A 26,016-nucleotide genomic window follows, 5' to 3' on the forward strand; every position below is an offset into this window, starting at 1 on the left:
AGAGTGGCAGGGTCTAATCATCTACTGTCTGAGGCTGCCAGAATGGGACCCATCACCCTTCCTCACTCACAAAGGACTGTTCCACGTATGCTAGGCATACAGCTAAGGGCTCCAACCATCTTTTATTAAAAAGGCCTTCAGTTCCAAATAGATCTTTATGGAATTATTTCCTTCAAGTTTTTAGTTCTGTCATATTAAAAATTTCCATGAAAAAGTAATCAAAACCTAATGCTTACAGTGTTCTGCCACAAAGAAAAATATTGTGGGTTTTTGTTCCTATTAAAAACATGTGTTACATATATATACATAATTATGTAAGTCCCAGACCCAGTGTACACATATCTATACAAAAACCTTAGGAAAATAATGATAGTAGTTTTGCCTAAGCCAACGCAAGTCATAACATCATATTGTACTCTGTCCATAACACCCCTCATTAAGCCAATGCTTTGAAAAGGTCAGCAAGCGATGACTATTTCTGCATATTTTGTGGCATAGGTTGCAAACACGAGATCCATAGGGATGAATTAAGGTCACTTTTAAAATTCAAATAGTACTTTCTCGGCTTGGTTGGCTGAATCGTGTGAATCTGCACTATTTTTCCTAGGGGAAAGTTAATTTTAGAAAGGAGAAAAACTTTGCCAGGAAAACAATCACATTGGCTCAATACCTAGACAGTGACTCTTTTCTTAAAAGTTCAAAACGCTTCAAGTCTCCTACTTGTCCTTAATATCCTTGAAAGCAGGTACCCAATTCCAGCCCCATTTCATAATGAGCATCTCATTCCATAAAAAGTTGGAGGATTTCACAGGATACCTACTGAATGGTATTTTTAAAAAATTAGCCCTTTACCTCAATTTTCCAAAGACAGACAAAATAAAAATATTTTCCCTGGGAGGTTAACTCTGAGTGTTTGGTAAGTACTTAGAATGGCTCAGATACAGATATATATGAAAAGCAATAGAGGTACATCTATGACAAAGTGCAAGACAGAGAAACATTTAGTATTTTGTGCAAGTTCAAATACAATATAACTTACAGACACTCAACCAATTCAGGGTAGAAGAGCTTGGTTCAAATAATTAGGAATGTAAACAGAATCTAAATTAACATACATGATAATTCTTCCTTCCGGTTCCTAGAGATAGAGTGCATTTGGATGTTCAGCTTTAAAGGAACCAACATGTAAAAATTCCAGGGGCCACTGGCAGAAAGTCAGGCAATGTAAGCACAGTAGGGGAAGATTTTCTGATTTCCACGGAATAGGCCTCAGTCCTTTCTAATCGCCAGAGTACTTTTGAAGGAATTCTCACATTTAAAAATGTGAGGTTTCAAAGCTAACTCTTTAACAAGGGCCCTCAGAAGTATGGTATTTCTCTCCACCCTCTATTTGAATTTCAAATGCACGTTAACCCTCCCTTCCCAAAATTGCCAACTCAAAACCCACCACCCCACCAAATTCATCAACTTGAAGGAAACCAGCCTTCACGGTTTTTATTCTCCGAGCACGCTACCATTTCCAGGTGATGCTTATCATCAATTGGGTGCCCCCTGTCCCTCGTGTGTCGACCTTTCGGACACTTTGAAGTGATTACGGGGGGGAAGAGCACGTCTCCATCACCTGGATTGATTTTTCAAGACCCAGAAGCTCGCGGGCGCGCGCGCACACAGCCTTCCTCCCATTTCGGAATCAGGATCTCTGCGCTCCAGCGGGACCCACTGCTTTAGGCTGCGATCAAGTTCTAGGGGCACCGCAGTCACCCAGAAAACCTTGTAAACTCATCACAGTATTTAATTTTCGGGGAAAATAACCCCCAAAGCGCCTCCACCTATTGTTTAGTGCAGACAGGGATGATAAGACGGTTCACCTACCTCGACCGAGGGTTATTACCACCCCCACCCCCACCTCAAAGTTAGGAATAGAAACAGAAGGTGGGGGCGGGGGGGGGGTTATGTTTTGGAAGGACAGCAGCTGCGATATTTCAACCTGGAAATTACTGCGGAGTCCCGGGGAGAACGGCGCGCCGGAGCTTGCGCCATACACCTGGAGAGGGTGGACGACCTCCCGCCTGCGAGCCCACCCGGTCCCCCACCCCACCCCCCGCCGCCGAGCCCGGTGCGGGGTTTCGGGGGCTGCCCCGGGGAAGGCGGATGAGGGTCCGGCGGGCCGCGGGGTAGCAGCGCAGCAGGCGGAGGATCCCGTATCTCTCCCACCGACCCAACCCCCCAGCCCGGGGCCGGCGCGGTGCGCAGGAGACCGCGGAAGGCGCAACGAGGGGGTCCGACCGGCACCTGGTGCGGCCGGCCCGGCTGCGCTCCGGGGAGGGCGCACCCCGCGCCCCTGCTTACCTTGCGCGCGAGGTCCGAGTCCGGAGCAGGGACACCGGGAGGGTCCGCTGTCAGCTCCTGCGGGCGACGCTTCAGGTATCAGAGGCGCGCGGGTCTGCCGGCTCCCAGCCGCCCCGCGCGCCCCGGGGCCCCCTCCCCCGGCCCGCGCCCCCGGCGCCCGCCCGCACGTCGCCCTCCGCCGCGCTCCCCTTCTCCCCCTGCTGTTTATTCCGGAGAGCGGTGGCCCCTCTCCCGAGCCCTCCCTCCCCCCGGCGCGTGCACGCACACACCTCCCCCAGAAATGCGCTCTCTTTCGGAAGGGGCAGCGACTGTGGTCCTTGAAATTCTGGGGCTGGGCGACTTCGGAAAACCCCTTTTAAAATCTTCCATCTACCCAGCGAGGTTCAGGGCAGGCACCACTTCCATTCGTCCCTGCCTCCTCCGTCCTCCCTAGCCTTAACCACATCACTTAACGCTTGATTGTGCTCTGAGAATCGCCTGCCAGTCATCTTAATTTTTCCAAAATAACTCCTTCCATCTTACTGTTTTAAAAATGTATCGCTTCTCGGCCTTTTGGCTAAGATCAAGTGTAGTATCTGTTCTTATCAGTTTAAAAATGTAGACGTCCCCACTACTTAAACTTGGGTCGCCAGGACTTTAGATTGGCCTCGAGAAGGGTATGTTCAGCTATGCAAGACAAGACAGGTCAGGTCTCTTTTGCCAGCGCTGTCCACACCTGCCACCTGTCAGGGCCCCAAGTCAAGGCGAAAGCATTTAATTATGCCTGGCTTTGGTTACTGAGCATGTCTGGAGCCTCCGTTTCTCAGGAGAGAGGCAGTTCTGAAGCCAAAGTTCTGGGAGGGAGCAGGTGGATGTATTGAAGGAGAGTTCTAAGGCCAACGAAGCAGCAGTGGGCAGAGCATACTGAATAATATAAAAGATAAGAACGACGGGAAGGGATCTGTGGAAACATCACTGTATCATTAACATGCAGGAGCTGGGAGTGGTGACATAATCCCTACTGGGAATGTGGAAGGTGATTTGTTAACTGGCACTCCATTTATTCATTCATTCATTTACCTATCAATGTGATGTATACTTATGGAATAGGTTAGAGGCATCACAACATTATTCATTCATAGCCAGTCATGTCACTCATAACTTTAAGGATGCCAGGAATCAACTGAAGAAACAACAAGTTTGTAACAGAGCCCTGGACAATGCAAATGGCTATTAAAGAGACTCCGGCTTTTTGTTTTTTGTTTTTTGTTTTTTTAATTCTGCCAACATTTATTGAAAGCTTGCTAGTTCAAGACACTGCTGGGTGCTAGGGGTAGAAGAATTAATAAGAACAGCAACATGGTGTGCCTGAGTGGCTCAGTCGGTTGAGTCACCAACTTCGGCTCAGGTCATGATCTCACAGTCCGTGACTTCGAGCCCTGTGTGGGGCTCTGTGCTGACAGCTTGGAGCCTGGAGCCAGCTTTGGATTCTGTGTCTCCTTCTCTCTCTGCCCCTCCTCTGCCTGCACTCTGTCTCTCAAAAATGAATAACCATTAAAAAATAAAAAAATAAAAGAACAGCAACATCCCTAACCTCACAGAGCTGAATAGAGGGATACACAGTGAACAGCTGTTAAAATTAGATGCTCGGGGTGCCTGGGTGGCTCAGTTAAGCATCCGACTTCAGCTCAGGTCATGATCTCATGGTTCCTGCATTCAAGCCCCGCATCGGGCTCTATGCTTGAAGGTGCAGAGCCTCCCTGGGATTCTCTCTCTTCCTGCACCTCCCCCACATTCTCTCTCTCTCTCTCTCTCTCTCTCTCTCAAAATAAATAAGTACACAAAACAAAACAAAGTACTAAGTAGATGCTCCGATGCTGATGCATGATGCTGGTGCACCTGGAGGGTAGTCTACAACAAGCCCAGAGGCAGTGGCTTTTAAGCTGAGACCTGAAGAATGAATGTAACTTGGCCAGGGACAGGAGAGTAGCAGGAGAAAGAGTTTTCCAGTAGCGGAAAAGCTTGGAGAGAAAGCCAAAGGTATGAAAGAACAGGGCAATTCAATGAATTTCAAGAAGTTCATGATGGCTATTGGATTCTTTCTTGGGTGAGGGAGTGCCAGTGGTTCGGAGGAAGACTGGAGAGACACAACTGGAGAGGTAAGCAGAGGCCAGATTATGTAGAGTCTGCTAGGCCATGTTTTAAAAAACAATTTTTTTTAGCTTTATTTTTTGAGGGAGAGAGAGAGAGCAGGGGAGGGGCAGAGAGAGAGGGAGAGAGAGGGAGAATCCCAAGCAGGCTCCACACTGTCAGCACAGAACCTGACGCAGGGCTCAAACTCACAAACTGTGAGATGATAACCTGAGCGGAAACAGCCTGGCTGCTTAACCAACTGAGCTACCCAGGCGCCCCTGCTGGCCGTGCTTTAAAATTGCACTTGATTCCACACATCATGGGGAGGCATTGAAATGTCACAGGCAAGGTAACAAGATCAGATTTTTGCTTGAGAAAGACTGCTGGCTGCAAGCAGTAAACAAATGAGGAGGGGAGGTAGGGATGAGACGGACACGGAGAACTCTAGAGCGGGCACTACTCGGTGCATACCAGTGTGCAGATCCTCCTGCCTTTATGGCATCTAAGTTCAGTCCTATGACAAGTCCCTAGAGAGACAAACTTTTCCTGAAGGGACGCGTGGAGGCAGAGGAGGGTCAGTGGTGGTAAACACTGAGAAACAATGGAAGTAAATAGAAATTAGAGAGAAAATGTTGTTTACCAACAGTTATCGACGTTCTTCAATCTGAACCCATCTGTCTGAAATCCAAGTTCACTGTGGTTCTATGATGCCATGCTTGCAGACACGTATGGCTGGGAGCTCAGCTACCTTGCTGCAACCACTGTGGGCTGTAATCAGATCTAAAGGAAAGCATGAGTGCCAGGGCTGGGGTGCCGGGAGGCACCGGGGCTCTTGCTGGGTCCTCTCACCAGCCTCTGAGAGCAAATGGGCATAGGTGAAAGCAGTGGGGGTAGGGGGAAGCAGGCTGACCTTAGGACAGGAGAACAGAGCACAGCCAAACATTTTTATTTTAAGTAATCTCTGCCCCCAAACGTGGGGCCAGAACTCACAACCCCGAGATCAAGAGTTGCATGCTCTTGCAACTGAGCCAGCCAGGTGCTCCAAGACAGCCAAATATTTTACCCCTAGAGCACTCTCTTCATTTTTCTTTGTTTTGTTGTTTCAAGGTGATGTACTGCCTTCTCTCTCTCTCATTAGAATTGTATTCTCCTCAATTTTCCGTCATATTTTTTCATTTGTTTCTTTTACTTTCTCTTCATTTCTTTCTGCTTTCTTCCTTTCCTCCTTGCTTCCTTCCTTGATTCATTCCACAGATATTTTTGTAGCTACTGTGTTTTGTATCTTGATAGTAAATACTGGATATACAAAGATAACCAAGGGCGAGTCTTTGTCCTTGAATTTCACAGTAGGTAGATATATGAATTAGGATACTATGGTTGCCAGTAACAGAAATGCAGTGGAGACAACAACGGGGGAAAAGGGAATTGCTTAAAAGGTAGCAGGGCTCTCACCTGGAAACTGCATGCATGGATACAGACGTGCTTTCTCAGCAATCTGGAACTGCAAATTGAATATAATCATGATTCTTTGTTCCTCCTTTATCCTAATTCACTTTCATCTTCATATTCTCTCTCTCTCTCTCTCTCTCTCTAATTCCAAATTTCCAGGGAGGGGATTAACCAGCCTTACCTGGGTCAGATGCACAGGTCAAGGAAGAGAAGGTGTCAGGGTCATGATGTAAACACATGCCCACAAGAGTTCTTCATGTGACTATAGAGATGGTGGCCAGCACAGAACTGGGGATGAAGAGGGAAGGGTATTTGTGGAGTTGCGGGTGAGGCAGCTCTTCAGAAAAAGCTCTAGGCAGACAACTTAATAAAAGTTGATTATAAAGGTAGGCACATAAGTAATTACAATGTAATTTCATAAGTACTGTAATAATGATAGGAAGGAAGCAGTAGAGGAACATACAGCAGGGGGAGGAGGAATCTCAACTTCACAGAGACACAAGGAATGTTTCACAGAGAAGGCAATGTTTTGAGTTTTGAAAGCTTAACCTGTGTTTGCTAAACAAACGCAATAGTTAGTCTGTAGAACTTGCAAGATTACTCCTTGTTTGGTTTTCAGTAAGGATGAGGCTTCAGGCAGAGACCAGGAAGGATTCTATTACAGCATTTAGGGAGAGAGCTAATATGGCCTGAAAGATAAGGTGTGTTAGAAAGATCTAGAGATTTAGAATCCAGAAAACTTGATGTGGGGAGTTGGGGAAAAGGGAAAAGCCAAAGATAACTTCAAATATTCAAGTCTGAGCAACAAGGTGGACAACAAAGAGATGAGATGAATCAGTACAAAGGGGAGAGTTTTGCTGGAGAAGAGAATGGGTTTCGTTTTTGATTTATTGAGTTTCAGATATCGACAGGATACTGAGTGAAGAAATCTAATAGTGGATAAGAGTAGGATACTCAAAGAGAAAGTTGCTAAATGCATTGATTTGGACTTTATCAACCTAGAGATCATTCATACTATGGATGTGGAAGAGAGCACCCAGAAAAATCACGTGTAAAATAAGAACCAAGAGCCTATGGGGATCCCTGAAGGACATCAACATCAACAGATGCAGGATAGCTAACAGAGGAGGAGAACCAAGAGAAAGCAATGCCATGTGAGACACTGTCATGCAAGAGAAAGGGGTTTTGAAAGAAGGGGATGATGGGGTGCCTGCCTAGCTCAGTCAGTAGAGCATGAAACTCTGGATCTCTGGGTCATGAGTGCAAGCCCCATACTGGGTGTAGAGATTATTAACATAAATGAAATAAACTTTAAAAGACAGAAGAGGATGGTAAAGAGTGTCAAATGCTGTAGAGAAGCTAAATACTATTCTAGGAGCACTCAGAAGAAGCCTTTCAATTGCCTATTTGGGGATGATTGTTGGGTCTTTATGAGAGCAGTTTTGGGGAGCACAAGTTAAAGAAAGTACATTGCATTTTATCAGGGTTTCTCAGTCTCAGCAATACTGCTGTTTTGAACCAGATAATTCTTGTTGAGAGGGCTGTCTTGTGTATTAGAGGACATTTAGCAGCATCCTGGGCCTCCACCCACTAGATGCCAGTAGCACCTCCCCAAGTTGTGACAACCGGAAATGTCTCCAGACAATGTGAAATCCCTTGGGGGCAAAATTCCCACACCCATCCCACTTGAGAACAACTGCATTAACTTGAGATGTGGATGGGACAATTTTCTTTTCCTAATTTGCAAATATGTGTTTATTCTAAATTTAATTTTATAAACCCAAAATGCCTACGGGATAAATACTCACCCAAGCCTTCTCTAGTTCACTTAGAGAATAAGTTCATAAAAGGCTATACTCAAAACAAAATTTATAGGACTATTTTAGAGTTAGGTGTATTTTTTTTCTATAGTGGCAGAAAGAAGATCAGTCATTATCCAGGGGTAGGGATTGGACAGGTGACAGGAAGGATAACAAAGGGGCACAAAAAAACTTGGAGGTGGTGGATATGTTCCCAGTCTTGACTGTGGTCATGGTTCCATGCTGTAAACATATGTCAAAACTCATCTGATAGGATACCTTCTTTTTATTATTATTTTTTTTAAGTAAACCCTGCCCCTGCTGTGCGGCTCAAACTCACAACCCTGAGATCAAGAGACTCATGTTGTACCAACTGAGCCAGCCAGGTTCCCCTAGGATATTTTATGTACATTTTATTTCATGCCAATTATATCTCATATAAAATGTAAGGAGAGAGACAGAGAGAGAGAGAGAGAGAGGAAAGAAGGAAGGAAGGAATGAGGGAGGAAAGAAGGAGAAAAAAAGATAGGTTGCCTGTATCAAGGCAAGGAAGAGTAGGTGATAAAGCTGGGCAAGTAAAGGCTCGGAGTGTCATACATTTTGTTGCAGGTTTGAATTCTGTCCTGTGTGTAATATGGGAAGCCAACTGAGAATGGTAAACATGGGTGTGATCTAGATATATCTATTGCCTAAGACAACACCCCATTTGGATACTCTTGTGACAATGTTGATGATTTCTAGCCAACTTGTAGTAGAAAACACTTCACTGCCTCTGATGTTATGACCTGGCCAACAGAGATGACACTAAATATAATCTAAGCACTGAATATTAGTCCATAGGTACAAAAGCCCCCTTCGCCACAGATGATCTTAGTTGACAGTCAACAAGGGAAATAACACCAAAGCTCCATGCTTCGCTATTTCTTTGGTCTCATTCAGTGGAACAGCTGATAAGGATATACTCATGAACTATGTTACAAACAATACTTGCTAAATATAGAGCAAAATTACATACCAGGGCCAAAATCTGGTAACCACTTATCCTTGGTCCTCCAACTTTTATAATCACACCACCATTTCCCTCGACTTCTCCTACTGCTTACCTTGAACAGCCTTCCCTGGCCATTGTCACAGCAAGAATATCCAGTCTATCAACCAACTGGATATTGTTGCAGTCACATATTTTCAAACCTAATCTCAAATTACTAAACTGTGTACTTTGGCCAGCTTCTTTCTACCAAAATAGAGTATGATATCTTGTTTTTAGAAGGACCAAATGGGTCACTATATTTATATTTATGACGAGGTTTAAATAAGAATCTGGTCATCACTTTATTCAAGCCATGTTAATTTACTGAGTTGATATATTGCTGGAAGGTCTTTAAATAGCATCCAAACAATAGACTCATGCCACTAAGAACCAAAAGGGTTCATTTCAATTAAACAAATATTTTTAAAGTATCTACTATGAATCAGGCACTGATCCAGGAACTGGGAGAGAATAATAAATAGCATGGACATGTCTCTGCCCGTGAAGCTTATGGTCTGGGAAAGATAGATATGTGCATGTATGAGTTAGATATGTGTATGAGAAAGATAGATATATGTGTGCAGTGTATGTAAAAACTTTCTCAAGCCAAAATGAGGAAAAAAAAGTTTTAAGAATCAGCGTTGTTAGTATTTCCAAAATAAAACCAACACACAAGCACTGTTCATCTCAACTGTGCCTTATCTGGTTGCAATTATCAGACTCTATGTGCAGAGACAGCAACGCTCACCAATTATTCCACATGTGCCCCCATGTTGCCTGGATTCCTTGCAGTTCAGTGGGGTCTTATGACTAATCTGGCCACTGGCCAGTGAGCAGAACCCTAGAAGAGCAGGAATGAGTCCTCCTCCTGTTCTATTCCCCTAGCCCCGTGAACTCCAAGCACTTGTGCAGAGATGGCGGTTCAACAAGATCAAAGTAGCCTAGAGCAATGAGTAAACCACTTGAATAGAAGCCCTGGGAGTTGCCTCAACTGACGGAAAGCTTTATAGCATAAGAAATAAACTTTTGAGGTTAAACAAAGCCGCTAAACTGCTGTAAAGTGAACTTTTGCCGAATTAACCTCCCCAGTCCTAACACACCATCTCGTTAAACAAAAACAAAAAGCGTTCTGAACCTTCGTGATGAGCGAGTAATAAGAATTAGGTGTGCATTCCTTTGGCAAATATTCATTAACCGCTAACTATGCGCGGGGAGGGGGGGGTGCTGCTTCAGAGGGTAAGAATACTGCGATGAATAACCCAAAGTGCCTGCAGCTACAAGGAGCTTACATTTTAGTGGGGAAGACAGACAGTAAACTTTTGGGTAGTGAAATTCTGGATCTTGACCCATTTTCACTAAGTCTCACCCCTTTCGTTGCCTGACCTTCTTCCCTGCTCAGCTCAGATTCTGTGCTCCATCATTATATCCAGTGTCCTGTCCATACCCTCAACTCGCTCCTCCCTCTCTCCTTTCTTCGTACTTGCCTGGCAAAATCCCAACTTGGTTGTACCCAAACCTTTGCCATATTCCCAGCTACTCCCAAGTAGATGAATATAGCTGGAGGAAAACCATAAGCCTAACTGGTGCTTTGACCTCATGAACACCAATGTCACTGGGTCCTTCTTGAAGCATCCTGGCAACCACACTACCTTCCCTAATCCACTCATCCCCATTCTCCAGGACTAGCTCGCATTTCCTCTCTCCTGAAACCTCCCACGATCTCCTCCCACGCTCGCTGTCAGTGATTCTGCTCCTGCTTTCGCTGAGAAACGTAAAGGAATAACTTCTAAAACTCCCACTTTGTGTGCCAAACCCCACCCAGCGCCTGGACCCATAGGCTCTGCTTTCTCTCGTTACTGTGTAGAAAATGTCCACTGTCCCATCCAAGGACAACCTCTCATTTGTGGTCTACATGGAGATGTGCCACCCAGATCCCCCGTCAAGGCAGGACCTGCTGCGCAGCCGCAGACAGCCCATCTATCAGCTCCCTCCGGGTCTGCTGCAGCCATGGAGTCACTTGGCCTGAAGTCATGCCCTTTCTGGGGTGGCATGCACGCAGTGGCTAAGCAAGACGGGGTTCTGAAAGTCCGACCAGGAAGGACACTCTGAAGGGCACTCCTCGAGAGCTCCCCAGGGGATTGGCAGAGGCTTCATCAGTTCTGCCTAGGTTTGACCTCTTCTTCTGCCCAATCTTGCATCCCTCCCTTCCTTTCACAGGTATTGATCTCCCATAACTATCTGCACCCCAACTTCTGCTTCAGTATCCACTTACAGAGAAGCCAACTTGATATCCCTACCGTACCTACCTTAGATCAGCTCCAGCTCCTGTCCCCTCCCTCTCTTTCACCATGAACTTTCCCCCTCTCTACTGATTCATTCCTATCATCATATGAACATTCAGTAATCTCCTCCTCCTCCTCATCCTCCTTCTTCTTCTCCTTCTTCGAGAAAGAGAGCACACATGAGCAGGGGAGAGGGGCAGAGGGAGAGGGAAGAAGAGAATTCCAAGCAGTCTCCATGCCCAGTGCAGAGCCCAACGCAGGGCTCAATCTCACCACCATGACATCATGACCTGAGCTGAAATCAAGAGTGGGATGCTCAATGGACTGAGCCACCCAGGCGCCCCTCTCCCTTCTTAAAAACCAAACTCCTTTTGAGCTCCTGCTCCATTTCTCTGCTCCACTGAACAGGAAAATTCCTAGAAAGTGTCTAAATCCATTTCTTGCCTACCTGTCTCACTATAGCCTCACTCCTGGCACCTTCACGAATATCAGCCCTACAGAAACAGCTGTTGTCACTGATAACGCATCATTGTGATAGCCAATGGACAATGCTCAGTTCTCTTGTCACCTGATCGTTTAGCAGCTTCTGACCCAAGTGATCACTTTCTCCCTCTTAGACAATCATCTGGCTTCTTTCCGAGACACAGCTTTCCACGATTTTCCTCCTCCTTTCCTGGCTGCAGTAGCTCCCTCTCCTTTGCTGGTTCTTCTTTCTCTCCTGAATTTCTAAACACTGGAGAGCTCCAGGGTACAATCCTGACCCTCTCCTCATCTTTACCATATTCACTCTGTTAATAATACCAGCCAGTCCCGGGGCTTTAAATACCATCTACATGTTGACAAGTGCTAAATTTATATCTTGACTAGAGCTTCTTCCCCTGAATGCCAGACTCTCACATCCAACTGCCTATTCTGAATCTCCATTTAGATTAATAAGAATCTCAAACCTAGTAGGTCCGAAACAAAACAACTGATTCCCTTCCCCACCTCCCCCATCAAAGAAAAAGGAAGCCCTGTCCCCCACCCCTCAACCAGAGGTCTTCCTCATCTAGGTAACTAGCTACTCCATTCTTCTAGTTATTGAACCAGAAAACAAAAGTCATCATCGACTCCTCTCTGCTTCTTATACCCTACATTCACTACGTGAGAGGATTCTTGAGAATCTCCAGTCTTTCTCCAGCACTCTCATTTATTTAAGGTCTCTTTTCAAATGTCATCTTATTAACAGTTATCAAATATGCAAAATAAAGTCCCGTCCACCTTACTGGTACTTCCTATCTTCTTTAGCCTGCTTTACCTTTAACAAAATTAGTCACTCAATACAGTCACTTATTTGTTCATTGTCTCAACCAGAATGCAAGCTTGAAGACTGCAGGGGCTTAGTCCTGATCCCTAGCTCCCAGTGATGGGCAGGAGGCAGGTGCTCAGCAAATACTTCTGAATGATACATGAAGGAATGGAAAAGGATGGAAAGGGAACAGTGATGGTGTAAGGGTAGCAGAAGCACATGGGCATAAAGCTAAATGATGTGAAGGTGCAAACCATTTGAAGATGGAGGGAGAAACGATCCTGGCAGGAAAAAAAGTAGAAAGCTCAAAGGTAGGAATGAGCCAGGCTTTCTGGGGGAACATCAAAGAAGGCTTGTGTGGTTGCAACAGCCAAAGGTCTCAGAAAGGTGAAATGTCAACAACTAGATTACATAGGACTTTGTGAACCGTAAGTATATTTTTAAGTTTATTTATTTTGAGAGAGACAGAGCAAGCAGGGGAGGGACAGAGAGAGAGAGAGAGAGGGAGGGAGAGAGAGATCCCAAGCAGGATCTGCATTGTCAGCACACAGCCCCATGTGGGGCTTGAACTCACGAACCATGAGATCATGACCTGAGCTGAAACCAAGAGTTGGTGGCTTAACCGGCTGAGCCACCCAGGCGCCCCCCCACCCCCCACCCCGAACCATAAGTATTTTGAATTTTCTTCCAAGTATGGTAAGAAACCACTGAAGAGTTTTAAGCAAGGGAGTACCCAATCTGAGATTAAAAAAAAAAAAAAAAAAAAAAGTCACCTTGGCTGCTGTGTGACTAGCAGGGGGGTGGGGGTGGTAATGTGGAAACCACCTGGACAGGGAGGCTGTGTGGAAATCCAAGCAAAAGAGTGAACAGAATTTGAGTGGCATCAGTAAAGTGGGGAAAATAGTATAAGATTTGAGGGTAGAAACGACTGAATTGGTTTGTTCTCGTTAGGGGCACAAAAGGAAAAGAGAGGATTCCAAGAAAACGTCTCATATATGCCCTGCAATCTGGAGTCCATTCAGGCAAATTTAACTCATCCTATTTCCATGAAGTCCATTGAGTAATAGGATCCTTTGGACAGCTGTGGTTGAGTAGGGGGAAGAAACGAAGGGTATCACATACAGAAAGGGGCGGAAATACTACATTCGGTTTTGGTAACGATGAGTTTTCAAAGGTGTCTGCGGAGCTGGCCTAGAACTCTGGGAGGAGGGTCTGGAGTGGCCGATACCGTATTTCCTGTTATCTCCCTCTCTCTTTCTCTTTCTTTCTCTCTCACTCTCTCTCTCTCACACACACACACACACACACACACACACACACACACACACACACACACTACTTTTAGGGGCCTAGAATGGGCAATACCGTACTTCCTGTATTATCTCACACACAATTCTGGAGTGGCCGATACCGTATTTCCTTCCTGTTATCTCCCTCTCTCTTTCTCTCTGTCTCTCTCATACATACACACACACACACACACACTACTTTTAGGGGCCTAGAATGGGCAATACCGTACTTCCTGTATTATCTCACACACAATTCCCCTACATTTACGAGCGTGGATTGGGCAATACCGTATGTCCTCTATTATCTCCCCCATATTTATGGGTCTGGACTGGGCAATCCTGGACATCCTCTATTATCTCTCTCACACACACACCCTACATTCACGGGTGTTACTGGGCAATACCGTATTTCCTCTAGTATCTCTCTCTCTCTCTCTCTCTCTCTCTCTCTCTCTCTCTCTCTTTCTCTCTCTCTCTCACACACACACACACACACACACACACACACACACACACACACCCCTACATTTACAGGTCTGGAAATCGCGCGCACAAACACACTCGCTACATTTACAGATCTGGAAATCGACTTGTCTCTGGTGACGTGAACTTCGAACGTGGTTGGGTCTTTTTCCCTAGGGCGCAACTTAAACAAGGCATGGGGTCCTCCGAAATACAGCGGTTTCAGGGCTCACCCCCAGCACGATCTCTGGACCCTAATGGAGATCACTCAGTTAGTAATCCCTTCAACCTCTGTGAAATACTGCAGGTGGCGACTTCCTGAGATGGAAACTTCTCTACCACCAGCCGCCCGCCCCTCCCGGGCGCAGGCTGCCCCCCTTTTCCGGGCAGGAACCGAGGAAACAATGCCCTGGCAGGCCCCCTAGCGTTCTCGCGGCCAGCCCCGCCAGGTCGGCCGGCCGGCCGGCCGGGACGCGGCCCGCACGCCTCCCCAGAGGAGAGCCCAAGCGCCGGCCCGCGCGGCCCGGGAGCGCGCCGTCCCTCCGCCCGCCACCGGGGCGACCCCTCGCCCCACCCCGGCCCGGGCTCCCCGCGGAGGCGCCCGGCTGCCCCGCCTCCCCCACCCGCGCGCGCCAACTCCCAGCTCGCGGCCCTGATTGGCCGCCGCATTCCCGCTTTCCTTCCCGAACCGCCATTTTGAAAATCTTGTTGATTCGGGGGAGCCGAGAGCGCGGCGCGAGCGTCACGCCAGAGAGCGGCCCGCGCGCCTCCTCCTCGGCGCTCGCCGCCACCTCCCGGAGCCTCTTCGTGCCTTCGCGCGCCAGGCCCGCGGCGGCCGGCACCGGCGGTGAGGGCAGCGTCGGGGCAGAGGAGGCCGAGAGGGCGCCGCGGGCCCGCCCGCACCGCCGCGGCCATTTGGACGGCGGCCTGGGGCGGGGGGAGGGGACGCGGGGCGGCCGGCGGCGGCGGCGGCGGCGGCGCGGGCCGGCGCGAGCGGGCGGGGGGCGGCGCGGGCCCGGCGGAGGGAGGGGCGGCTCGGCGCCCGCGGTTTCCCGCCTCGGGAATGCCCACAGCCGGAGGGAAGTCGTCCCCGGGGAGTAAGCGCTGCTGTCCCGGCCGCGGGAGGAGGCAACTTTGAGGTCGGGTTTCCCGCGGCCCCCGGCGTCCTGGGGCCGTGAAGGGTCGGGCAGGTCTCGGTGGCCGCCCCGTCCCTGCCGCCGGGGCCGAGGGGACCGAGACGTGTGGCTTTCTGCCTGCCCGCAGGTCGACAGCATGTCCTCCTCGGGCCCAGCTGCAGAGGGAGAGGGAACCCCCGCCCAGCCCGCGTCCGAGAAAGAGCCCGAGATGCCCGGCCCGAGAGAGGAAAGTGAAGAGGAGGACGAGGACGACGAGGAGGAGGAAGAGGAGGAGGAGGAAGAAAAAGGTGGGAGAAAAGTCGCGTCTCTGGTGATGGATTTCACAGAAAACCGTTTTCTTGCCTCCTTTTTTGCGCCTGGAGACGCTGAATCGGAGGGATCTCTGGCGAGAATGTTGGCGAGATTTATCCCTTTTTGGTGTTGAGCAGTGGCAGAGAATTGGTGAATTCCGGTTGGTAGAAAATAGCTGTTAGCGTTGTTATTTACGCATTTGGGAGTTGCGGTTGACTTGTGGCCAGCAATCTGCGTTCGTAACGTTTTCGTCATTTGACAGGACGTTTCTAAGTTTCAGATCTGTTTTTAAGACTTGTTTGTTGGCTTTTGAAGTCGCTAGGGTTGCTGTTTTTAATTTCATCTTCTGCTAATTTAAGTGCAGGTGTTTTGCCCTTTGAAGTTCTTGCGAGGTCTTTCATGAAACCACACATGCAGACGTGAAGACGTTATTCATGCTAGTCCTGGAAATATTTTGACAACTTTTCATGCATCTGCTGAACTTCAGCAGAGGCCCTTTGCAGAGGTTCGGGGGAGTTCACTCTCACGGGGAAACACCAGTGAAAGCTGTTGCTGCTCGAGAAAGTAGTTAAATACGAAAGCGGTGAACTGTGAAAGAGCTCCGAAACCGGTCTCAGTTTTGGAGTTGCAGGAGTGCACTGTTAACCATTATTTGCCTGGAGGCCTGAAGCAGGAGGACCTTACCGGATGCGGGACTGATAGAGCATCTCTTTCTCCAACATGCACGGGGCACTACCACTTCCGGGTATGCCAGGTTCCTAAAATGTTTCCAGTCACTTAAAAAAATCTGTATCACAGTTCTCTTAGCGTCCTTTGATGATATTAGGCCAATCCAGGTTGGTTTAATATGTGGCTCCAGCCAAACTTGGGAAGAAGTTTGAAGTGTTCTTTCCAAACCCGGGTTTAAGTGTCCCATTTCTTTTAAGCCTCAGCCAGCCCCAGGTCAGCATTTTATACCTACGATCTGGGTTGAGATTACACGGCATGCCTTTTTGTTTGTTAGAAGTGGTAGGTGCTCTGAGATCGGAGCATTTCCACATTTAAGTACTGAAGCGGTTGGAGAAAATTATAAATTATTTTCAAGTTATTCACAATACAATAACTAAAAATTGGCTGCAGTATCTCAACTATTAGTCCAAAACTTTCTGAGTGTTTTTACCTCCGATTTTTTGTTTGTTGTTTAGTCTCTTTTTAAAGACCAAGTTTCTATACCACAGGGATGATGGATTCCTCTGTCAGGAAAAAAATTATAGAAATCGTGTAAAAATACTACCTGTGGCTGATACAGTAATGCTTAGGGGCCAGATGATCGTTCAGAATGCGATTTTTTTTTTTTTTTCTCCAGAATTACCCCCAAGGAATTCTGTAGTTGTTCTAATTGATTATTGTTTCCTTCCTTTGACGTGTTTGTGGAGCAACTAAAATTGTGAAGGTTTTTATCCCAGTCAGCCCTGAAAATTTGACTGTACTCCTGGGGCATCTCAGAAACAGGACAGCGCAGTCTGCCAAAGAAGGGTGGACTTGACTTGGGTGGGGAGGGGCTAGTATGAAAGATGACTCTTAGCTTTGTGTCTTTGGCAGCCGAGCTGACAATATTACCATTTTCTGGAAAACGTAATTCACACAGGTGAGCAAGTGTGGAGAGGATTCGGAGTTCTGTTTGAGCGCACGGAGTTAGGTGCCTGGAGGACACGAAGGGGAGCTGTCCACTGGCGGCTCTGACAGTTGATGTGAAGCTTAGAAAGCTCTTGACTGGATGCAGGTCGGGAGAGTCATTAGCTCATAGATGGTAATCGGAGGCAAGCAAATGGTTTAAGTCCGTCAGGGTTTCAGCAGCAGGATAACAGGGATTGCTTTAGAGTGTGTTTTCTTCCCTCTGCACACCATTGCCAGAATATACCTGCCGGAATCCCTTTATCCTTACTCGTTTTTTCTGCGCAAATCCTTACATCTCCAAATCTTTCAAAGCCACCTCCAAATGTTTTGATCGTTTTTCCTTAATCCAAAAATAATTACCGTCTTCAACTCGGAGAACTTTTATTTGTATCTTTCCTAAGGTGTGTATCACCTTCTCCTTGGAGTATATTTGTGACTAAACACCACCAGTAGACGTGACGTCTTTCAGGATATTCAGTATCTTCATCATCTGTTCATCCCCCCCTCCCCCTTAGTATCTAGTGAGGCTTTGCACAAAACAAGCATTCAGCTGAGTGTTCTCTTTTTTATCTGAATTTGTGTCAGTGGGTGTAAATCATTTTAGAAATTTAAGTTTAAAGGTTTAAGTTTTTAAGTATATGTTATATGTCTTTTTTAATGTTTTTAAATGTTTATGCATTTTTTTTTTAATGTTTATTTTGAGAGAGAGAATGCATGCACAAAGAGAAAGGGTGAGAGAGAATCGCAAGCAGGCCCTCTGCTGATGAGCCCTACTTGGGGTTCGATCCCAGGAACCATGAGATTATGACCTGAGCCAAAATCAAGAGTCAGACGCTTAACCAACTGAGCCACCCAAGTGCCCCTGTAGCCTTTTTTTTTTTTTTTTAAAGCAGTCCACACCATAAACAGTTTAACTTTTTTTAGAATGATTTATGACCACTGTTATAAACATTTACTGAACTACAAAATAATGTCCTCCCAGTCAGTTGCAGTAAATGTGAACTTGTAGAATTTTGCCCTATTTATAGCAACATTAGGCTGCTCTGCCTTAGCTAAGGTCCTTGTTTTTCTTTCGTCAGCTTGCTGAATTATTGCTTTCTTTGTATGTTTTTTGAAGTTCTTATAAACTCAGCCCAAGCTAGCTATTTGATGATGTACCATAAACTAAATTGCAATCAACAGAATTAGGTCTAATTAAAGAGTCGGCCTTGGTGATAGTTCACAAAGTGACTGGACTTTCATTAGCAATGATTGTAGTTGAATAAAAGTTTTTTGCTTTCTGATTTTTTTTTTTAAACTGGATCCCTTGTGACTTGCCAGGCAAATAAAATGTTACTCTAAAAAAAGATTTCAGTGATGTTGTTAACTTACTATTTTTCATCTCTCATTTGCTTCTCAAAACCATGCTCAGGAGAAGAGTAAAGTATTAGAGATTTATGCAGTTTTTCCTTATATGTTTATCCAATAAAATTAGTATGTTCTTTAAGCCTCTGGTTATTTAAGAAGTATTAAATTAATTTCTAGAAAAGAGTCTGATCGTGGAAGGCAAGAGGGAAAAGAAAAAAGTGGAGAGATTGACCATGCAAGTCTCTTCCTTACAGAGAGAGCCATTTACAATTGCACAAGGTAAGTTTATTCTGTTCTTTTCACTTTACACTAAAAATGTTTAAATATCAAAATTATGGTCAGCAGTGCTCAGTTTTAGTGTTTACTAAAGTTTTAGTGTTTACTAAGTAGTTATATATTAATGGTATAATTTCATTTAGTTTGCCCTATTGAGCAAAAGCTATAAATAAATTATGCTGTAAAAATAACCATCATTAAAATAACTGTAAATCTGTTAACACATAATAGTGCTTAACTTTAATTATCACGGTGTGTTTTTTCCTAGGAAAAGGACAGAAACTTTGTGAAATTGAAAGGATACATTTCTTCCTGAGTAAAAAGAAAACGGATGAACTTAGAAATCTACATAAACTACTTTACAACAGACCTGGCACAGTTAAGACCTTTTTTATGTCTTTAATCTAGTAACATATTTATGTATTGCAATACTGTGCAATAGAAGCATATAATTTTAGTTCTGGAAAGGACTTCAGCAATCAACTAGTTCAGTTTCTGTACCATACAAATGAACAAACTGAAACACACATTTATTAAATGATTTATCACAGAATACATAGTTGGATATTAGCGGTTAGGATTGTAATATCCAGGCTTGGTAGTATAGTTTTTATGCCAAACTGAATTTTTTTAATTGTGGTGATTTTAGTGATCTTTAAATGTATTAGAAGAAATTTATTTTGGGAAGGTTTCCAGCTATTCAGAAAAAATGATAAAGTGTAATTGTATCTCATTTTGAGCAAATATCTGATAAATTAGGTGGTAATTCTTTGGGGATTTGTTAAAACAAATCTATTTCATATAATTGAGGAAACTGCTTTCTGTTTTGCAAGGACAAAGTGAAGTTTGATGTTAGAATCTTGTGTGTTATCTCATTTGATCTCACTACAATCTAATTTACACAAGTCTCATTACTGTTAAATCGTATAACTTTTGGATTTTGGAGGTCTTCTGTTCTTTTCAAAAAATAAAATCCATGACTCTCTCATATAAGAAATAAATATTACTGGTAATGTGTATTACTTGGGGAAAGGATCTTTTTTTAAGAAGTGACTTTCCACATCCCCTAATACTGTCAGATAACATTTAGTTGTAGTTCTCTAATTGTCAGTAAAAATTCCCAGGTGGAAATTTGTTCAATTCAAATTGTTATTTGTAAAGAATTAAATTTTTAAGCCTTTTATAACGTTAATATTTGAGTGACAAATACTATTTTCAGTTGTGAGTTAAGAAATGTTGAATAAACCAATACTATAACTGGGAAACAGATTTGAAAATACAAATGTTGGCTTTGAATTTTTCTTATGTACATTACTGGGTAATAAATAGCATTAATAATAAAGGAAACATTTTCAGGTGTCCTCATTAAAGAAGAATGTGGGTCAGTTCAGTGGCTTTCCATTTGAAAAAGGAAGTGTCCAATATAAAAAGAAGGAAGAAATGTTGAAAAAGTAAGTTATTTTTACATGTATTGTGTTTTGATCAATGTATTTTGAGTTAATTTTTAAACCTTTAAATAAGACCATCCAAACATTTTTAGTGGACTGCTAATTCTTTGCTTTTAATGCCAAGATCTTAACATTCTTTGTAGCTATTAACTTGGGATATTCATTAGTTTCCCATAAGTAGTTACTGTTAAGATTATTGAAAACTCACATTAAAAAATGCTTCTATTTCTTAAATTTTTTTTTTTTTCAACGTTTTTTTTTTTATTTATTTTTGGGACAGAGAGAGACAGAGCATGAACGGGGGAGGGTCAGAGAGAGAGGGAGACACAGAATCGGAAACAGGCTCCAGGCTCCGAGCCATCGGCCCAGAGCCTGACGCGGGGCTCGAACTCACGGACCGCGAGATCGTGACCTGGCTGAAGTCGGACGCTTAACCGACTGCGCCACCCAGGCGCCCCAAAATGCTTCTATTTCTTAGAAGCATACGCAAATAAGTCATTCAGACAGTTCAAAATTCAAGTCTTGGGAATAGAGTGAAAAATCCACCACCCTCCTTTATCTCCCGCCAGCCTTTCTGTTCCCCCAGCTTGTAGGTACCATTTAAACTATTTTGAAAATAATCAATTTGATGAAAACATGTTCTTTGCCACAATGCAAGCAAGATATATTCTTAAGAGCTTTTGTCTATTAAATCCTTTATAGTTTAAAAATAGTAAATAATAGAGATGATTATTCCTTCATCACAGTAGGAGTGCTGAGGGGAAAATCTATTGTTTAATCACTATGTTTGGCTCCATAGCTCAGGGGTTAGAGCACTGGTCTTATAATCACCAACCAGAAAAATTAAGTCCATGGATTTTATAGTATTCAAAACTTCTTACGTTATTTTCTAGTGAATTGACTTAGTTTATTCCTTTGCTACCTTTAAAACTTAATTGGTAGGGGCACCTGGGTGGCTCATTCGGTTAAGTGTCCAACTCTTGATTTCATCTCAGGTCATGAACTCCTGGTTCATGGGTTTGAGCCCTGAGTTGGGCTCTGCACTGGTATCTCAGAGCCTACTTGAGGCTCTTTCCTCTCCCTCTCTCTGTCTCTGCCCCTCCCCTGCTTGCAAGCACGTGCTCATTCTCTCTGTCTCTTAATAAATAAACTTTAAAGGGGTGCCTGGGTGGCTCAGCCAGTTAAGCATCTGACTTCAGCTCAGGTCATGATCTCACAGTTTGTCGTTCAAGCCCCATGTCAGGCTCTGTGCTGACAGCTCGGAGCCTGGAACCTGCTTCAGATTCTGTGTCTCCTCTCTCTGCCCCTCCTCCCGCTCGTGCTCTGTCTCTCTCTGTCTCTCAAAAATAAATAGAAATGTTTAAAAAAAATTTTTTTTTTTAATTTAAAAAGCTTAACTGGTAAATAGTGTTTTCAATGTATTAATAATCCTATCTGGTTGTATTTTATACATTAATCAAGATTATTAGGAAACATTAGATGCTTTTTTTTTTTTTAAAGGAAGGACTTATTTTTAACTTATTTATTTTGATAGAGAGCACGGGAGGGGCAGACAGAATGAGAGAGAATCCCAAGCAGTCTCCGTACTGTCATTGCAGATATCAGGACCGTGAGATCATGACCTGAGCTGAAGTCAAGAGTCAGATGCTTAACCAACTGAGCCACCCAGGTGCCCCCTGGGTTGGATGTCTTTTTTTTTTTTTTTTTTTAATGTTTGAGAGAGAGCATAAGTGGGTGAGAGACAGAGAGAGAGGGAGACAGAATCTGAAGCAGGCTCCACACTCTGAGCTGTCAGCACAGGGCCCGATGGTGGGGCTTGAACCCATAACCGTAAGATCATGACGGGAGCTGAAGTCTGACTTGACTGACTGAGCCACCCAGGCGCCTCCCCCCTGTCCTCATGCTTTTTTTAATGTTTGTACCTGAGCGACTGTGGTTAGCTATTGCCTTTATGTTGTGGAGAATGTTTATAAACTTTGCTACACAACAAACTTGGTTTCTTCATTTTCTGTTTTAGGTTTAGAAATGCCATGTTAAAGAGCATCTGCGAGGTTCTTGATTTGGAGAGATCAGGTGTAAATAGCGAACTGGTGAAGAGGATCTTGAATTTCTTAATGCATCCAAAGCCTTCTGGCAAAGTGAGGACCAATTTTTACTATTTCAGTAATGAGTCAGTTATAGTCTGTCCTTCCTTTCTCTTTTTATGGAATAGTTTAGTTTGTTAGCAGCATTGCTTCTCAACATTCAGTAGTGTCTTCTGCTTTCAAAGAACATGCACCAGTTTCATGATAGAAATAACATAGGAGGCATATAGATTTGTCTTCTTATCAGATACAGAAGATAGAAGATTAAGAAAAATAATTATTAACTAAGTTAATGTCAAATGGACAGAAATACAAACTAAGTATTCAGGGTTTTATATCTAGAAGGAACTGGAAGAACAGAAACAGGTTGAATTGAGGGTGAGGTGTTAGGCTGGATGGGGAACATATGCAACCTTCAACCAGGTGAGGAAAGATAAGATGGGCATATAGAACTGGGTATTTTCTAGACACTGGAATAATGGTTGGAAGTAAAATGGCCTTATACTTTCCCCCACTCTTCCTAAAATTCAGATTAGGTTTGCCTTAATTGTTTAACATAGGACTCGTTACTGACTTCAAATGTCTATTAAAGTATTACTTACCTGACTTTGCACTTTCAGTTTAAGTCTGTCAGTAAATATTTTCATAATCTTCCTCATTTTGATAGCAAAGAAATTGTGGAAAATTCTAGAGGACCTAGGAGTTTAGGGGAAAACCATTGGTGAGGGAGGGGAGAGGGCATAAGGATTAGGAACCAGAAAATAGCTCTGGAAGTTTGGTTTTATTTGCTCTTGGTATGATTTACCATCAGCTGGAGAAAGACAGATAAAGAATATTTTTGTCATATAGCTATAAATCCAAGGGCTATGGTGGGGGTTTTTTTGGTTTGGTTTTGGGGTTTTTTATGTGTTTTGAATTTGGTTAAAAATGAGAGATTCCCTATTTTTTAAACTTTTACTATGGACAGACCTGTACTTCTTAAGAATTTCATGTGACAAATTGAATACCATTTTCCCAGAAGCCATTCAGAAGTTGTTTAGGTTTTGAGGGATATGTTTACATTCTTTTAATCAGTGATTTTGAATGTGTTGGTTTTAAGATCCAATTACCCTCTTAAAAATTAATGAGGACTCCAGAAGCTTTTGTTTATGTGGGTTATTTTGATATTTACTATGTTATAAAGTAAAACTGAAAAAAATTTATTTATTTTTTTGAAAAAATTGTAAATACCAGTAAGCCCACTACATGTTAACAAAAGTAATGTATTATATGAAAAATACACTTTCAACAAAACTAGAAGAATGGCATTGTTTTATATTTTTCCAAGTCTCTTCATGTCTGTCTTAAAAGACCGCTATATTGTTATTTGCTCTGGATTTCAATCTATCGCACATTGTTTTGCTTGAAGTATGTAAAGAAAATCCAGCCTTACCCAGTATGTAGTTAGAAAAATAGAGTGTCTTTAAAAACTTTGACATAATTATGGATATTCTCTGACAGACCACCAGAACTCCACAGTGGTAGTTTATTAAAGGTTAGTTGTAATGTGGTCTCTGAAACCAACATTCACCAGGTGGAAATTATTGGTTTTTTCAATTGTGCAGATCTTCCAAATGTTGGCACGTTTCCATTAAACACTGTCAAAAAGTCATTAATTAATAAAATCACTGTCTCATCAGAAAAACCTTTAGGTATTAGGAGGCTGTTAAGTTCATGGTTATGGACGTGAATTTTCCATATGAAGTTTTGAAATTTATTATTGGCAATAAATACCATCAGTTATTTTCTTTAAAGGGACAGGCTCACGTTCATTTTGAGAACGTGTCTTTTAAATACCTAAGTCTGAAAAGGCATACTTTGACGGTTCTTTTACAAATGGTGTTTCATGAAAAAGGTGGCTGGCTCAGCTCCCAGCTCAATTGTGCAAGTGCTTTTTCTTGAGAAAACCAGTGAAGTTCAGTATGTGGCAAACGTGTTTGAGGTGTACCTCCCATTTTGTTACCCAGATGTCATAAAGTCACGTACTTAGAGGTTGAGAGTTAACATCACTAGTATTTATTGATTCATCAAGGACATTCTAAAACACCTTTTTCTTTTCACTTCTAGTGTGTGGTTATGAGGAATATAATGACTCCTAGCAGTTTGCTGCCTCTGCCTTGATTAGTACTAAAGTGCCAGCAATTTTACAACCATCTTTGCTTTTGCAGTCAGTACAAATATCAACACAGTGAAGAGAGAAAATAATGTCTTGATGTTATCATAAAAATAATTTTGATACTGTGGGCTTCTAAAAGGGTCTCAGGAAACCCTATGATCCATGAACCGTATTTTGAGAACCACTCTTTCAGTCTTTCTTATGGAATCTAACTCTTGTATCCACTTTTCATATCTGCTTCTGTGATGATTACTTCTTAATCTATTGATATCAATCTCAAGTTATTTTCTGTACTACCTACATTTTTGTCATTTAATAAAAACACTACAAACTCATTAGTAACTAATTTTTGTCCCCATAGTAATAAAATTATTGAATTAACATTGTTTTACTATCTTTTTTTTGGTTATACTTCTAGTTTGATTATTTTTCAGATTTTGTTTCCAACAAGTGATGATGCTGTTGACACTGGGTTCTGGATAAGGTTTAACTGTTTTTAGGACCAGTACAGGAAGGCTCTAAAATATTTATATATTGCTGCTTCTTTATTTATCTTTGGAAGTTGCATTTTCTTGATTGGTTACTTGAACGGTTTAACATTCTTTCACTTTCCTGTGTAGATTATCCTGCACCCATCCAGTCTTCTCCTTTACTAATTCCTTATATAGATTATATTCTTACTGCCTGTATCTGGTTCCTGAACTGAGATAGTAAGGGATACCACACTTTTCTAATATATTTGAGTCCTGGATTTCATATATTGATTGAATAGGGAGTTTGGACAGTCAGAGTCACCTTTTCTCCAGAATTTATCCAAATGGATTTGGTTCCTGGTACTAGCTGGTAATTGTAACAGGTTGCATAACAAGGATATCCATATACTTTCAAGGAAGTTTCTTTATAGAAACTTACAGAGAACCCCCTCTGAGAAATATCATTGGTCTACTAACTTAATTTTTTTTTTTAATTTTTTTTAATGTGTATTTATTTTTGAGAGAGAGAGAGAGAGTGTGATTTAGGGGAGAGGCAGAGAGAGAGCGAGACACAGAATCTGAAGCAGGCTCTAGGCTCTGAGCTGTCAGCACCTGAGCCAAAGTCAGATGCTTAACCAACTGAGACACATAATCACTCCATACTAACTTAAAATTTCTGAACTGACGTAGATTGGCTGTAGGCCAGTCAGCCTTTCGGAAGAATAGGTTGTTTGGGCAGCTAGAGGCTATCTTATGAATTGTACATAACCTGAGAACAGAACATACACAAAACAGCCACCTTATTCTTAATTTTTGTGTAGGTGACAGTGACCCCTAGACTGGAAGTTTCTAGGAGAGAAAGAACCTGCAGTTCTGCCAACTTCATGAAAGACAGTGCCTACAGTTACCACTAACATTTATATAACTGTATATCATAAGGTTATGTTCTGGGATTTTCCTTACAATTTCTGCTTATTGCAGAAAATAACAGGAAAAAATAAAAATAGTAGATACCTATAATTTCGGAAATAATTTTAATTCCTCAGTGTATATCTTTTCAGATCTTTTATGCAAGATTTTATGGTTTTCA

The 26,016-nt window shown here is 43.3% G+C and overlaps 2 protein-coding genes and 1 pseudogene across 4 annotated transcripts in view; 2 read left to right on the forward strand and 1 right to left on the reverse strand.

Annotated features, from left to right (window-relative positions):
* The window catches only part of RNF144B (ring finger protein 144B), a 185,678-nt gene extending 183,208 nt beyond the window's left edge, over positions 1-2,470 (reverse strand). The window contains exon 1 of the mRNA XM_058732882.1: positions 2,350-2,470. The gene's annotated coding sequence lies outside the window, so the exon portion shown is untranslated. The remainder of the gene's footprint in view (positions 1-2,349) is intronic.
* Positions 2,471-2,885: 415 nt separating this feature from the next.
* Positions 2,886-2,989, forward strand: LOC131515638 (U2 spliceosomal RNA; annotated as a pseudogene).
* Positions 2,990-14,750: 11,761 nt separating this feature from the next.
* Positions 14,751-26,016, forward strand: part of DEK (DEK proto-oncogene) — a 29,507-nt gene continuing 18,241 nt past the window's right edge. For 2 of the 3 annotated variants that reach the window (XM_058732893.1, XM_058732895.1), the window contains exons 1-6: positions 14,751-14,907; positions 15,324-15,483; positions 18,668-18,769; positions 19,035-19,144; positions 20,123-20,217; positions 22,232-22,352. In XM_058732893.1, coding sequence (XP_058588876.1) covers positions 15,333-15,483; positions 18,668-18,769; positions 19,035-19,144; positions 20,123-20,217; positions 22,232-22,352 — 579 coding nt within the window. In that variant the 5' untranslated portion in view covers positions 14,751-14,907; positions 15,324-15,332. Of the gene's footprint in view, positions 14,908-15,082; positions 15,200-15,323; positions 15,484-18,667; positions 18,770-19,034; positions 19,145-20,122; positions 20,218-22,231; positions 22,353-26,016 lie in introns of those variants that run through there. The other variant, XM_058732894.1, reaches the window with a different exon arrangement.

This window comes from Neofelis nebulosa, chromosome 6 (assembly GCF_028018385.1).
Source record: "Neofelis nebulosa isolate mNeoNeb1 chromosome 6, mNeoNeb1.pri, whole genome shotgun sequence".
NCBI classification, from domain to species: Eukaryota; Metazoa; Chordata; class Mammalia; order Carnivora; family Felidae; genus Neofelis; species Neofelis nebulosa.